Genomic DNA, 15,911 nt, shown 5'->3' with positions numbered 1-15,911 from the left:
GGCGACCGCTTTCCTTGATCTCATGCATTATGAGGAATGGTTTGCCTCATTTGTGGCAAGGGGGAACTGCTGTTTTGTACCTAATCTTTCAAGACAACACTTGGGTCCTCCTCATCAGGGCTGCTCTGCAGTCAGCTGGTTCCCAGCCTGAACTGATGCATGGGGTTATTCCAGCGTGGTGCAGTGCTTTGCATGGCTCTGCAAAACTCACTGAGGTTTCTCATGGCCTCAAGTTTCCCAAGGTCCTGCTGATCAAAGCACGGGTGCTCAGAATGCCAACCACCCCACCCAGTTTGGTGGTGCCTGCAAATCTCCAGAGGGAGTCTTCTGCCTCTTGTTCAGGCTTTTAGAACTCCCTTTCCATGAGTAGAGAGGACACAGCCTTGGTCTGTGGGATCTATGGACTAGACATCTTCTGGCACCTCTTCTGCTTTCCCACACCCACCCTTGGCAAAGCTGGCTGAAGCAGTCAGTTCCTGCTGCAGCCTGGCTCCTGGCCTCTCCTTTCCCTGCTCTCCTCTCCCTGCAAGTGCTGACACCAGTGCTTGGGGCAGGGTGGCAGACCAGGCTGGTGGGCGGATGTGGGATACACTCAGCCATCACAGATATTTTTGGCCCAGCTACAATTTTTCAGCTATGAAGCAAAGCTTCCTCTAGCAGCAGAGCTGTGAGCAGAGCTAGGCTGTTGTCAGCTCTGAGTGACGATGCTTCACCTCCTGCCACGGCTCCCCACGAAGCTCCAGGCAGTGACAGTCCCCCCTCTCTGCCACCCTGGTGTGTGAGGTGTGATGTATTCACGCTGCTCCAGCCAGGACAGGAGCGCAGCACAGACGGTGACCTCAGGCAGAGGGACCATAACTAACCCCAGCCAGCTTCTGGGCACAGCTGTTTGCAGAGTCAGTGTCTGCTGCTGGCCAAAAAGTACATGATTTTTTTTTCTGCTTTTGTTGGTTTTTTAATTTTTTTTTTTTTTTAAAGTCATGTGCTGCTTTCCTGCTTGTGCTGCTGGCTCCGGAGGTCTCTCTTGCAGCAATGTAAACACGGCTACTGTGTGTCCCCACGATTGCAGCCTGTAGCTCACAATGAGACAGCCAATGCCAATAGATGAATAGATGTATAATGAGCATTTAAAAAGCACTTATTTTGTCATCCAATCATCCATCTTCCTCATTGTGTAAATATTTTTTTTTTGTTTCCACGACAAAATGACTTTAAAAGAAATGTTCACCAGGAAGAAAGAAAATTTTGATTCTGGTGATAAAATCAGGACAGTCAAAATGATTAATATGACATTGGGGAGAGCTCGCAAATGAGGCTTAATTTCTGTGGCAAAAAGACCTCGTGGATACATCAGTGCTATGTTGTGCCTGGAAATTTAGTGGCAGCTGGAAATTTGATGGTGACCTCTGATAAGTAAGAAAATGGTGAGGGTTTTAATGAATGACTTGAATAAGAAAATAAGCCAGTCTGTGTGGTATTCTTCCTGATATTTGTTTTGCTATTAAGTTCAGTTAATGTGGTTCTCATTGTGTCAGGATGATTGTGTTGACAGCACATCACAACATATGAGCACGGGGCAGTTTGACTGTCAGGGAAGGGGACACATTGCTCCACACTCACGAGGTAGAGCAGGGAGGTGACTTTAATAAGATGGCTTTTGGAAGCCTTTGGCAGGAGACGTCACAGATTGTAATGACAGAAAGAGTCCTGGTGAGCTTCTTTGCTCTCCTCTCTCAAACTGGCCACAGGACCTAAATGAATTACTTTCTGTTCAACTTTTTTTTTCTTTTTTTTCCTTTTTTTTTTGTGTCTGTGTGAAAAAAAATTAGTCTGTAATTATATCTAGAAAATAGGGATGGCGGGAGGTGGCTTTAACCACAAAGTTTGGGAAAGTTACACTCATGGTGGATTACATTCACTGCAGTATGTTCTTATTAACTTGCAGTGTTTATTCTGTAGCTCTTGTATCTTTGTTGTGAGGTTCAGGAGCATATTTTATTAAATGTTGATTTTCCATGTGAGTATTTATAGACTATGTTTGAGTCACCTGTTAATCTTCCTCTTGTAAAACCAAAATAAGCTCAGTGTTTCTGTCAGTATAATGCACACTTTCAAGACCTCGTTCATTCTCAGTTTTTCCAGTTCAGTGTCCTCCTTCTTGGCTGTAACACCACGACTACATTCATACTCCTGGTGGTAGCCACTGCCCACAGCTTCTGCTCAGCAGAGGGCAATGGGAACCCACCTGGGCTGGTTTCCATCTGAAAAATGGACCAGCATGGAATAGATGAGAAGAACTTGAGGGTCAGTACCTGTGAAAGTCTGTACTTGCCACTGGAAGCAGTCCCAAACCCTGACAAAGCCAAATAAATGTGGTTTTTTTCTAATTTAAAGCAATAAGGGCTGTGTAAAAGCTGTTCCTTTCTTCATTCATAATATTGCTGTTGATTAAAACCTCAGGCCTGCAGTCCTTTCTATTTTCCGGTGCCTTCAGTATTTTCCAAGGAAAGTTGAGCAAATTTAGCCAGTCATAGCCCAGTCACATTTCTTGGTTATCTTGGAGAGCCTCCTTCAGTATAACTTCCCCAAGGATCCCCAAACCAAAGGCTGGAAACCTGTGAGCTAAAATACTCAGAGAGGCAACACAAAGGCATATGCTGACTATTTTTCATAAGAGCATATTCAGTGCTTGGGTGACCATCTCAGTAAGTCTCTGCAGCTCATTTCAGATCCCTGCAGTTCATCCAGATTCCATGGTCTGTGCATCAGGAGGGAGGTGGAGTAATCCCTGAATAACTGGCTGCTCTTGGGTACACTATAATGTTCACCCTTGATCCTTTATCTGGGGCTTGTGAACACAAAATTGCTAAACTGATAATAGAACATCCTCTTAGACTTCCCGGAAGCAACTCAGATGTTTGTGATGGAAGTCATAAAGGTATGGAGATGTTCTGTTTCTTTTCAGTTTCAGAAGCAAGTGAAGTGTTTCACTCTTTATAGATCTGTAGCCATCTCTACAGTGTTACAATTCGTCCAATTGACAATTAGTCCAATGGACAATTAGCTCAAGTCCATTTATACCCTTGGCTAATGGGAACATTGTTCTTCCAGAGCAGAAAGGGAACTGAATATGTGACTGTATCTCAGTCACTTCACTGCAAATTCCGCCAGTTTGGTTCCAGGTGCTGAAAAGCTGATCAAAACCTCTTGACTCTCCAGTGAAGCAGATGAAAGATGTTTCCCACTCAGTGCTTACCTAAAGGGATTGCAATGAACAGTGAAGCAGCAGAATGAACTTTTGGACTGAACTCACTGGCACACAGCTTGGGTTTCCAGGTACAAACATCCACAGGAGAAGACACTTGTGTTTTTTTAAATACCTTTTTTCAACACAAAAAGTATCCCAAGGTCCCTTCATAGCATTACCTCAAGTAGAAAACAATCCAACAAACAAAATATTCAATCAATCTCTTTTAATCATATGATCAAATTATTTTACCATGGCAAATTGAACAACCATCTAAAACAAGAGATGAAAAGCAATCAGCACAGGAAAGAAATTACTTTAATCTGTGAGGAAGTAGGAGAGTACGGGGAAGTTTGGGTGACAAAGCTGTGGTGGAGAAGACTTCTTCAGTGAGGGGTTGTGTTAAGAGGAAGAGCAGATGCTGAGAGCCCCAGAGAGAGAGGTGCAGAGGATGATTTGGCCTATGTGATGTGGTGGGTTCTGAAGGCCAGGAGAAGGTATTTGATGTTGTGGCACAAACTTCCACACTGGGGGAAGAGCAGCAGATAGACCAGAAAATGGCTGAGATTTTTTCAGGAGAGGTAGACAAAGAACAAAGTCATTTTCTTCATCAGATTTGGCGTAGAAAGGAATGGGAAGGACAGGAATGTTTAAAAGACAGAGCTGCTGCCAGATCTCTGTAAAATTAATTAGTAGACTTTACCCTATTTTCTACATTCATCAACAGGCTAGAGAGGAAATGAGTGGAATAATTTTAAAGTAATTTTCACTCCAACATATGTACTTTCTAGAAGGATAGTAAAGAAAATATATCATTCCAGACTTGATGGGATCCTTTGTTTTATAGAGTGTGGCAATTTACTTTTACATTGGACTTCATATTTCCCCAGTAGGTGCAGCAAACTACTTAAACTGTGGAAGGATATTTACTATTTAGAGAAGTCCTTGGACAGCTCTGCAAACTTTGCCTTGTTTCTCAGTCCAAGAGCTATATATAGTCTTTGCCTAATCAAGGTCTCAGTTGTGTGAGCAGAGCTAAATATTTTCGAGAGTATAAAAAAGATAACTCCAGCCATTTTGCTTTGCTAGAGTCAGTGTTTGTCTAACTGTGTAGTAACTGAGGATACTGTAAAGGTGCATTGATTTGTGCAATTTCTTACTCTGAAATTAACAAGCAGATATAATTAACACATCCTAAAAACATTTAGACTCATAACATCTCTAGAAAGCTGCTTAGTTGCTTTTCAGGCTACCTTGTTCTTTATCTCAAGATACGAAACACCAATGACCATCATTACATTGCATCTGACTCTATTGGGCTTGACCTAACTATGATCTATAAATGCTATGACAATAGCAATATTCTATAATCATGGCAGAAGAATAGAAAATTCATCTGTCTGAAAAAACTCATCCAACAGTGAAATCTGACAGCCAGTGCTGACAAGTACCCTGAGTGAAGTGCCTTTTTCTCAGCTGAAATTTGACCAGGAACCTCAGGGATAGGAAGCCCTCTCCTGAAAAACTCACTGAAATATTTAGTTTAGTGACTCAGAGTAACTAAGGATCTGTTCCCATTTCTGCTGCTGGACAGACAGTATGAAATGACTAAACAGGGAGTCCCTCTCCTCTTTTGTTCCATCCTGTCCAAACTATCAGACCAGAGAAGAACTGGTAGGACATGAAGGTGCCCTGAGAGCAGGGGGTTAGGAAAATGAAACCTGTGGGCAGTTTTGTGGCTGAGGATCGGGATCTGCAATTTGACATGGAAAAGAAACAGATTTCTCTGTACTGTGTGGGGGAGTTGAGATAGAAAGGACAGGAGGGCTTCCAATGGGATAGATAGGTGTGAGTTCAGTCTCTGACACTGTTCTCTTCTTCATCCACCTCCTCAGGCAAACTTTGCCTCTTGCTCTCTCAGTTGGAAAACACCCCCTGCCACAAAGGTCGCATTAACCTGAGGCACAGGGCAGTGTAAGAGACAGCACGGGCCTAAAGCCATCAGCTGTCGTTCATTTAAAGAAAACAGAGACTTCCGAGGAGCCTGAGCAGGAGTTTCACACCGGTGTAGGATGGAGCGGCCCGGTTTAAATCACAGCCCAGATCCCAGGCGGCAGCCCCAGCACGGCGGGGATCGCCCGGGAGTTGCCACGTCCGTGCCTCCCCGGGTCCCCAGGACCCTCACACCTCGCCCTGCGCCAGGCCAGTCCCTCGGGGCCGGCGCTCCGCCCCGGGGCTGCGCGGCCCGTGCCCGCCGGGGGCCGGGGCTGGCGCTGGGGCGGGCCGGGGGAGGGCTCGCCGGGCTGCGGCGCCCCGGCCCGGCCAACCCGCGCCCGCCGCGGCTGGGCCATAAAAGCGCCGGGAGCCGGCGGGGCCGCGGCTCCAGTTGGCGGCAGCCGTGCCGGGCACCCGTGGGGTGGGCAGGGCAGGGCAGGGCAGCGCGGCGCGGCCGCCGCTCCGCAGCGCAGGGACCGCCGCCGGCCGCCCCCAAGATGCTGTTTTGGCACACGCAGCCGGAGCATTACAACCAGCACTCGACCGGCAGCTACCTGCGGTGAGTCCCGGGCGGCGGCAGCCCTGGCACGGGTGCGTGTTCGGTCGGGTGCCCCCGTCCCGCGGCCGCCCGCCCGCCGCCTTCCCTCCCTCCCGGTGCCCCGCCGCGCCGCTCCCTCTGCCTGAGGGACCGCTTTCCTTTTTTGCTTTCTCTTTTCCCTTCTTTATTTTTTTAGCGCCTGGTTAGGCAGCTCCCTGCAGCGTTGCTTTCGTGTTTGTGCCGGGTTCCCTCTTCTCCGGGCTGGGGTAGCGCAGCTCCGAGGGAGGAGGTGCGGCGGCGGAGCGCTGTTAGAGGTCTGAGGAAAACGCCTGCTGGCAAATTGAGAAGGCACCCAGTTTTCTGGGGATGGGATTTCTTTCTCTGCGTTTTAGGACGATGTGTGATAAGCGCAGAATTTCACTTTCTGAACTTGCCTAAACCAGCTTTTTCCTGCTTCTGCACAGTTGCGTTCAATTAAATGTGCCTAATTTAAGTACAAGGGCTGCTAAACAATAGTCTGTGACATGTGTAGCACAAACCCGTGTTTCCTCCCTCCAAACGATGTCAAAGCAGGCAACTTTGGGAGTTCCCTTTTTGCTGGGTGCTTGTGAGTGATTTGCCTTCTGAAGATGTAAAGCTCAGCCGTCAGCTGGTGGCGATTGCTGGAGTGGGATTTTGCTGAATTGTGGCAGTGGAGAACCTGGCTGTGGCCCAAGAACCCTGACTTTCGAATGTACCCCCAAATAACCACTCTTGAGAGAGCACTGAGTTTGTCTGGGGAAGCACTTAGATTGCAGATAATGCTTCTCTTTCAAGGAGACACGCTATCTTGACTATTTCTGCTGCCTATCAGTGTACTTGCAAAGGAATTTTATTTTGGACTAAATAATAATTTCCCATTATCCAATAATACAATTTTGGGAGATTCTTGCCTTCTGGCAGCTTTTCCGTTTCTTCGTACAAGATTCTTCATCTCCTCCCTCTATGTCAATAACTCAGTTTCACAACATGTATGTGGCAAAAGTCTTGTTCTCTCTTACTTTGCACTTGCAAATCTGATTAGTTTAGAACAGTGAAAATGGTACTGGCAGAGGAGCATCAGCATATTCTCCTTTAGAGAGTGTTTACGGTGGTCGGGCTGCTGCATTTAACTCCATGGATTTGTAGCAGGAGTGCTAGAAGATGATCAGGTCTGGGTCAGGCTTTACTCCACAATTTAAGTTCCGTTTAATGGGCCAGAAAACATACTAGCTTATTTTTGCTGGCTTGGTGCTAGCTGGGGGATAAAGGATATCTGTTCTGTCAGGAAGGCTTTTGTTGGGATGGAGGTGACCTGTGGGTGTTTTAGGAACAAACTTCAGCTTTAGTGAGTACCTGTCTCTGTTAAGTGGCGGGTTTGAGCTGGGATTAAAATCCCTGTAGCCACTATTATGGCAACAATGCCCTCAGGTGTTTCAGAGGAGGTTGGCTGAACAAAACCCTTGTTTTTTTTGTAGAGATGGCTAATTCTGGCCAATTCACTTTCCATGAGAATGTGTCAAGACATGCATTTCTAACAGGGGCATTTTTCTGCTGAGCAATGCCGTTCTGAAGGCTTTCTATACCGCCTTGTAGTGATTACAAGAAACTGAAATAGTACAATATTTGAAGTTGCTGTGAGAAGAGTTTGCATAAGTTACATTTTGCAGAGATCAAGAGCTTTCTGTGTATTTGAGACATCAGTGTAAGTTCTGCTGTACTTCAGTGGTATTTGTAGCAGGAGCAAGATGATGCTACAGAAAAATTCTTACAAATTTTCATTCATTTTTAATGAAAACGCAGTACATGTTCTACCCTCTGTTCTGTCAGCTGACTGAACTCTCAATTAACTTTCTCTCCTTCCAGGGATGCAAACTAATTGTTATTTAAGTGCAGAACTGTAAATCTTTAGGATAACGGTGAAAATTGGGAAAGTTTTAAGGAGTTCAATATTTCTTTTTTTTAGGATAGGAACTGTTGTAAAAGCCTGTTTTTCCCTAAACTTGATTTGCAGCTCTTGAGTGAAGAGTTAAATAAGTGTTGTGATGGCTTATATACTTACAACTTAAAAATTCTTTTGACCTCATTCTAAGTTCCAAACACTTATAATAAGGTCGAATGCTTAAGAAGGTCTTGCCCAAAGCAGTTTACACCACAGGCCATTAGTTTAAATGCTCTAGGAATAAAAATGTGATTAACTTATGTGGCTTTGTTAGAGCTTAAATACGGTGAAGCTTTCCAGAAACCAAGTCATGGATTCCTCCATGCTTGCAGAATTCGGTGATCAGACAACTGTGCTGGCAGGTGTAGGGGTGCAGAGAACCTGATGTGAAATACGGTATTTAAATTTTGACTTCCCCTTGCCTGAATTTCTCAACTCTTTCAGGTGAGTGTATGTAAAAATTCCTCACCCCTAACTGTTAAACCCAGGCCAGATTTTGTGCGCGGTTTCTGCCGGAGTGCAGAAGTTCTCGGGCGCTGGAGTTTTTGACCTGTTCTCATCTGTAAAGCCACAGGCATTCAGAGAGCATTGTGCAGAGAGGGTCAGGAGCAAATGTTGGCATCCTCAGGAGCAAATGTTGGCATCCGGGCCGAGTGAGATGACTCCGGGCTGGGTGAGATGACTCCGGAGCAGTATCAGATCCTGCATGTGTGTGGAGCAATGCTATCTATTTCAGAAATCTACTGCAGGCATTTCTGTCACTTCATTGCTGTAGTAAATCATCACTAAGGAAAAAAAAAAAAGCCTCTCTGTGGCAGCAGTTAGGCAAGAGCTGTGATTATGTCAGTAATGCCAGGAAGCAAATGGGGCTGGATGCCTTCGAGTGGCTGATAATACTGGGGGCGTGGGGTTGCAAAAGAGAATGGAAACAGAAATGTCTTCTGTCTGCATCTGAAATGGCACAGTTTGCTCTCTGGCATTGTTTTCTATTAAACAGGAGTACCTGTGTTTGAACCAGGCACTTGAGCAGTTTACTCTAAACTGCTGCACTGTTTCACTGATGACCTGGGTAGCCTTCAAGGTTGTGAGTGTTATAAGTGGATCATTAACTGAACAGGCAAGGAAAAAATTCTTAATGGCCTTTCACGTTGCGTGCCTGTACGTGCTGGATGGTTTTTCTTAGAGCATTTTGTGTATGGGGTTGTCAAAAGGAGCAGAGCTACAGCCTGTGTAAAGTGAATCTCGAGTCTTCACACATCTGGAAGAAATAGAGGAGAAAAAGAATCACTTGTTCTGAATTGTCACCGTGTTCGGTATAATCCTCCTAATTTGGAAGGGTATTAATGTTTTAAGTAGATGGACACAGTGATCAGCAGCGTTAGTGGCATAGGAAGGCTAATGTGGCTCTTCAGTATTAGACAGGCTGAGATAAGGATGCTTATTCCTGACATCTCATTTTGTACTAATCAACTCATCATTTGTTGAGCTCTCAGCCTTGCTAATACCAGTTCTGCTTGGGGATTAGTGTGGGTTGGGATCAGCCTGGGACTAAATCAGCAGGCAGGTCACTATCAGCATTTTGTAAAGAAGTGGGAGCTGGGGCTGTGTGCAGGTCCTAGTGAAGCTGCTCCCACACACCTGTGTGTGCATTTACAAAGGTAGCCAGGTGCTGACTTAAGAGCTGTATGCTTCCTTGGGATCAGGTTTACTAGAATGCAGGGACATATTATGAATAAATTAATCCAGCCATTCATGCCATCATTTACCTGAGTATCTCCTTTGTACACCAGAGCTTTGTCTGCTTCCCACCCATGGCTGCTACTTGAAGACATTTTACCGATCTGACTTTTGGCTGTCAAAGTGCCCTTTCTTGGTTTTTTTTTTCTGAAAGTCTTTCATCTGAGAACCTGAGAACTCTTAATCAAATACATCCACAAGGATGAAGGATCTATTTTTGATTTTTTTTTTCCTCATCCAGAAGACTGCTTAACTGAAAAGTGAATCTGATTTATTTCTTGAAACCTTGCATTAGTTCTCAGGCATACTCTGTTCTGCTGTTCTTTTGTGAGCAGTGCTGATATCTTAGATGCAGAAGTTGCCTGCTTACATTAAACAGGCCAAATTCTTCCTCTTTTAGCCATTTTAACCTGGTGTTTCTCCAGAGACCATCCTGTTATCTCAGATGGTGAGAAGCAGATGCAGATTGAGGCTGGGATAGCCCATAAACTCTTTCTGACTGTGTATAACTTGTGCATTGCAGAGATGTGCTCGCGCTGCCCATCTTCAAGCAGGAGGAGCCGCAGCTGTCTCCTGAGAACGATGCCAAGCTGCCGCCCTTTCAGTACGTCCTCTGCACAGCCACCTCCCCCGCCGTGAAACTGCACGAAGAGACTCTGACCTACCTCAACCAAGGTAGGGTCTGCAGTACACTGAAGGAGAGGACATTTCCTGGGAACAGTTCATGAGATGTGATCCCATACTTTGCCTTAGCGGGAGGGCAGCGGGATGGGAAAAGAGGGGTAGATGTGGGGAGGGGGTGGAGGAAAGGAGAAATATTTAATTTTCCACATTTAGATACCAGATTATCAACTATTTAAAAATAATGAAATACCACTGATTTAACTGTTGACTTAAGGCAGTGTTACAGCATGCACAGTTCCCTGTGGCAAAGCACTGGCTTGATCTCAGACACCTTAAGCTGCAGCCTCCTGCCTTTATCTCACAAGGCCAGATTGATGAAGCACATTGGACTGGGGAGGGCTCTTACCCCACTACAAGTCCCCTGGCACTGCTGGAGGGTATAGCCAGGGAATGATTTAGCAGGTATCCAAGGGCTGCTCTGAGGTCTGGGCAGTGACATCTCTCCAGCAGGCTGGCTGGTGGCTCTGCTCAGTGCCTAACTTGACAAGTTGCCAGGGTTCAGTGCAGCAAGGCCCTGTATAGCTGACCTCCCAGACTGGTTCATACTCCTGGATAAACACTTTGTTTCTCTGTGTTCTTTCCTTTTCCCCCCTTTGGCAGCGACACATCTGTGGTTGGTGTTTGGCTGTCACTTTGCAGCACCTCCTGTGCGTGGGTCTTGAGGGGATCAGACCTCTCCATGCACAGATTATGCTGAAACATATTTTTGCCCAGTTTCTGTCAGGCTGTAAAAAAGGGTCTAACAACAAGCTGAAGGCTGTCTGCCCTTTCACTGAGATCCCCTCCTGCCTCAGGATACTGCCTCATCTGTAAGCTTCATGCCCTGAGTAGGATGCTCACTTGGGTGCCTCCCTGGATAGATGTCTCTTAATGCTGGCAGAAATTGGAGCCCTGACCTCCCTTGGGCTCTGACCTCAGGTGCAGCTGGCTGCTGGATCTGTGTTGACAGCTGGTAGACCCATAGAACCCCCACAGAAAGATCAGGCTCTACCCAAGGAACAAGGTATTTCCTGTCATCTAAGCTGGCACTGTTCTATCTCTCAGGATCAAAAGATGCTTGGAATATGTGACTGTGTCATCTCAGTTTATCTATCTAAACACAGCTGATCCCAGGAGGTTATAATGGGGCATATCAGTTGTGAGATTGAGATCAGTCTTCCTATGAAACACAATTCTTCCTATTGGAATAAAAGATTTTTTAAAATGAAAATCTGTTGACAGCCAAATATTTTAGCATACTTGAAGCAGTGCCTACTTTTTTACCTTGGCAGGGAAAAAGTTAGACAGCTCTTAATGCAATACCATGAGTTTGTTAAAAACTGCCTGACTGGAGCAATCCATGTTTTCCTTTGTAAAGTGAGACAGTTACTGCCTTTTATATAGACCATGTTGTGCTTTGTCCTGCTTACTATTGCAAGGAGTTGTCCACTGTTACATCTTGACAGTGCTTCCTGCTTTGTTGTAATTTCTTGGACATCATCTATTTTTCATCCCTCAAGGTGGGATGTCTTTGCAGAATAGAGAAGAGCATGAATCTGGGCAGGCCTGGAGGAGCAGAGCAGGGATGAGGCTGGCAGGAGCTGTGCAGAGGGGCCGACTGGGGAAGCTGGGCTGTCTGGTTTCTTTTAGTGGGCTATTGGTGAGAACATTGCCATGGGTTGAAAAGGGATGAGGATTAAAAGGCTCTGTCAGAAAATGAATCCCCTTAGTAGAGTTGTGTTCTATGAGCTTGATGAGGTCTGTGAAGGGGACCTCAAGGCAGCTGAGGTTTCTGGAACCAATGCTTGTGGCATGGGAGAGGAACTGGCTGACTACAAAGCACTGTGACCCAGCTACAGTGCCACATCTCATGAAGCAATTTAAGACCATTCCTTGTGCCTTATCAGCTTGTGCTGGCTGTAAGCAAAGGGACACCTCTTGCCCCTTAACCTCCTTCTGTGTTTATCATGGATTGGCCAAGCACTGTTACATAAAATTTCCCTTCTTGAGTGTTGTGATGGATTACTTTAGCAAATGGGTAACTTCATTAATGAATGTCCCTCTGCCCTGCCTGTGTGTCAGTCATGGCTGGCTTGTAGTAAGGTAGGTACAAAGACAGTGGCTGTCCCAGCAGCACCAACAAAGCAATTCACATCCAGTGTGGTTGCTTTCTCAAAATGTGAGTAAGGGCTTTGGGTTTTTCTGCTTGCTAGGTGATTCTTGCTGTTCAAATGCTCCTTCTCAGCTTTAGCTTTTTATCACTCAGTTATGAGCTTTTGTCACTGTGAAGCAGCTCTGCTTCCTGCCCTGGAACACATTCTCCACATGTGACAGGTTCCAGTGGTGGTGAGTGGACCAGCTCAGGAATGTCCATATGCAGAAGTGCATGGAAGAAAGCTCTGTCAGACCTGACCTATGGGCTGTGGAAAGCTGGAAATACTGGGTAGCAAACTGAAGGCCATGTTGAGTTGCAGAGATGGAAGAGGAATCAGTGGAGAGTTCCATGTGGGATCTGAAAAGACTTCATATGGGCTAGGAAGGAGGACTGTCCAGTGGCTGTGTTTGTGTGCAGGTGGGAGAGGGCTCCAGACTTGGGAAGCATAATGGCTTCTCTTGAGCCTTGCTTCTTGCAGGATAGACCTAGAGGGATGGTCAGTGGTGTTGAGGAGGAAGAGGTCTTTGGTCTGGACTCTCCCCAAGGATGGAGGCTGAGAGGACTCTGGAGCTGGAAACCAGAGACCAGTATTTGCACAAAGGGGCAGGGGAAGGATTTGTGAGGGAGCATAACGGAGTGTGAGCTTAGCTGTTAAGTTGACTTGGGGACATTCAGCAGTGGCAGAGTCCCAAGTTTGTCTGCTCCAGTTTGAAACCATGAGTGCTCTCTGGCCACAACTCTAGAACCAGCCTGTAAATGAGGTAACTAGAGTCAGATCTGTAGCTTGGTTTCCAAAGACTGACTCATTACACTTGTCAGTCCCAATCTCTTTCCTCTCCTGCCTTCCCACATTCCTTGGGAGACTGGAGCCAAATTGAACTCAGTATTAGTTTGTTGATCCTTAGGGCAGTTCCTTCATTAAGAGGTCTTTACTGGATCTCAGGAGGATTACTCATCTGATGGGACAAAGTACAGGCTTATTAGTGTGGTGTCTCAATACCACTCCACCTTCAGTCCATGAGACTGGTAAAGGTGCTGTCCTTGCACTGGAAGCTGCTGTTGGCATTTCTCCTTTGGTCAGGGATCACATCTGTCAACAGAACTATGTTGTCCAGAAGTCTGCAGCACAAACATCCTAACGTTTCTGGAACTAGCCTGCCTTTTAGCACTATTTCAGTGTCTCTTGTGGATAGGGATTTTCAAGCAAACAATCAACCAGCAACCATATTACAAACCACTGCTTCAGCAAGATGGCTTGATGCACTGCATATTCCATGGCCATATGGGGTGTGGTTTGACCAAGGCTGGTTGAAACCAGTTTCAATCATGGACAGAATTGGATGCAATGAAAGATGGTTCCAGACATTGCAGCAGAAGGAATGTGGAGGAAACAAGCACTGTGTACAGTAGATCTGAAGGCTAATAAATTTGAGGAATAAAGTCATTATTGTAAAAAACAAAATGTCAAAAATCACAAAAACCTGAAAGTCATTGCCCAGGGGAATCAGCTTGTAGTGCCAGAACCACATGTGGACTGTGAGCTGTTCAAGTCATGATTTTGTTTCATGACCAGTGTTGGGCTGGCTCAGAACTTCAGATGGTAATTACTTCAGATGGAGGGAGGCTAAGTTTGGTGGCAGAGGGTCACTGAGAGCTGTGTGAGAGATCCAGCCCAGAGTCCCAGTGGTACTTCAGAGTAACTTGCCGTCATCTGCCTGTGAAGTTTCCTTGGGCTCCGTTCAGCTCTCCCGATCTGCAGTGTGTGGCTTGTGGTTCTTGGCTCTGCAAAGACTTTAGTGTACAGCTGGCTAGGGTTTGGAAGGCTGGACACCCCTGCTTTATGGTGTCTTCCAGGAGTCAGCCTTAGTGCCAGTCCTACATGGTTCAGAAGACAAACCCAGGCCATGAGGGAAAACCACTAATATCTGAGAGAACTTGTGATTTTGGGAGTGTTGCTGTGGAGGGGCATTAGCAAGTGATGCCTCGTAAACCTAATGATGGACTTGAGTCTGGGTCACACCTCAGCAAAAGCCCAAATTTCACCCCCACGGTGCCAAGGCATATATCCAGGTTCAAGATATGTGTGCATAAACTGGCACATTTTAAATGGTGCTGCATTAAAATCTGTTAGGTGTTGTCCTGCCTCAGCTCGACTGCAGATGTGCTCTGGTTGCTTCTCCAAAGAAAGGTGCAGAAAGCACTGGGCAAGAGGATGCTTTGGAGTAGATGCCTAATTGTTTGGGTGGGAGATGAAATTGCTTACAGCAGGAGGCAGAAGAGAACCTTTGCCTCCCTTAAGTCTAAAGCTCAAATTGGTTGCCTAATCTACAGTAAGAGAGCCCAGTTTTAAACACTGAGCTTTACAGTAAATGAAAAAAGCTGTTTTATATTGACGTTAACTCCGACGTAATTGAGTTTTTATGGGGTCACAACTGCCTGGATGTTTATACTTTTCCTGGAATGGTTCTTTATTTGCCTAAATGAAGTGTAGAGAAAGCTGAGTGACCAGCTCTGGCTGGGTGTGCTTCTGGTTTAATTATAGCTCTGTTTATGGGGATATTTTTGCTTTGTCCCGTGCTAGGACTACCTCTTTTCTTAACAGTGACTGCCACCACTGACCAGGCTCTGGACATGTGTAGGAGCTCTGCTGCTGGTGGCTTCTCCCATGTGGACAAACATTCCACCCTTGCCTGAGATCACAGGCACAACAGTGGCTTTGTGCCATTGGGACTGTGAGTACCAGGTGCTCCTGGTTCCTGCCCACCCACCCATGCATCCTTTTTCCCTAATCGTTATGGGATGCCATACTGCTCCTTGACCCCTTTCCACTCTGTTCTTAGGTTTGGATGGCTTAAAAAATGAAATGGCTAACAATGCTAATTTGTCTTTCCCATTTCTGAAAGTGGCTTTTGGTGTTTTTGGTTCTTGTGGTGCACTTCATCTTTGGAGAAGGAATTTGTCTCCTGCCTGACTTTGAAGACAGCTCTGAGTAGGTTCTGGTGTCTCAGCTGAAGCCATTAATTGTGCTAGAAGCAATTTCCCCATATGTTTGGCAGCTCTGTCTTCACTTGGCAGCCCAGGATAAACAACCCTGTCTCCAAACCACACCATCCCAAAGCTCACCATGAATCTTGCTTCAGATGACAGGGCACCTCTGTGTAAGTAGAGCATCTGACTTCTGTTGTCCCGAGGAAGCTAGAATCTCAGTTGTCTTTTAACCAAGAGGCTGTTTTCTATTCTTTTTGTAATCCTTTCTTCTGTTGCTAACATCTGGATGAAATTCAAACGGGATTGTGAGCTTGCTGGATTGTAGCCTGTGCACAAATCCTACTGGAAGCCCCTAGACTGCATTTTGTTCCCCCATAAATCTTCAATATCTGTGAAAAAAGGGAGTGCTCAGAAGTTCCTCAGAGTGTAGTAAGAAGTATGAAAATACTGGGAAGATTTTTGCCTGATATTCCACATGATTTTTTTTACTTTACCTCATTATCCATATCTATTTGAGATTCCTTTAATTATGACAGAGTTTTTTGCCTGTGATTTTACAGGATTTGCTGTTAGTGTGAATGTTACTTGTCATTGTGAGGTGATGTAGAAGTTTTCCAATTAGCCTCCT

General features: G+C 45.7%; 1 protein-coding gene across 1 annotated transcript in view; it reads left to right on the top strand.

Annotated features, from left to right (window-relative positions):
* Positions 1–5,571: 5,571 nt before the first annotated feature.
* Positions 5,572–15,911, top strand: part of TFCP2L1 (transcription factor CP2 like 1) — a 35,684-nt gene continuing 25,344 nt past the window's right edge. The window contains exons 1-2 of the mRNA XM_077181636.1: positions 5,572–5,801; positions 10,001–10,152. Of these exons, the coding sequence (XP_077037751.1) occupies positions 5,740–5,801; positions 10,001–10,152 (214 nt within the window). The 5' untranslated portion in view covers positions 5,572–5,739. The remainder of the gene's footprint in view (positions 5,802–10,000; positions 10,153–15,911) is intronic.

Source organism: Agelaius phoeniceus, chromosome 7 (assembly GCF_051311805.1).
Source record: "Agelaius phoeniceus isolate bAgePho1 chromosome 7, bAgePho1.hap1, whole genome shotgun sequence".
Classification (NCBI taxonomy): Eukaryota; Metazoa; Chordata; class Aves; order Passeriformes; family Icteridae; genus Agelaius; species Agelaius phoeniceus.
The sequence above is the reverse complement of the archived record's forward strand: the minus strand, read 5'-3'. Positions and strand labels throughout refer to the sequence as shown.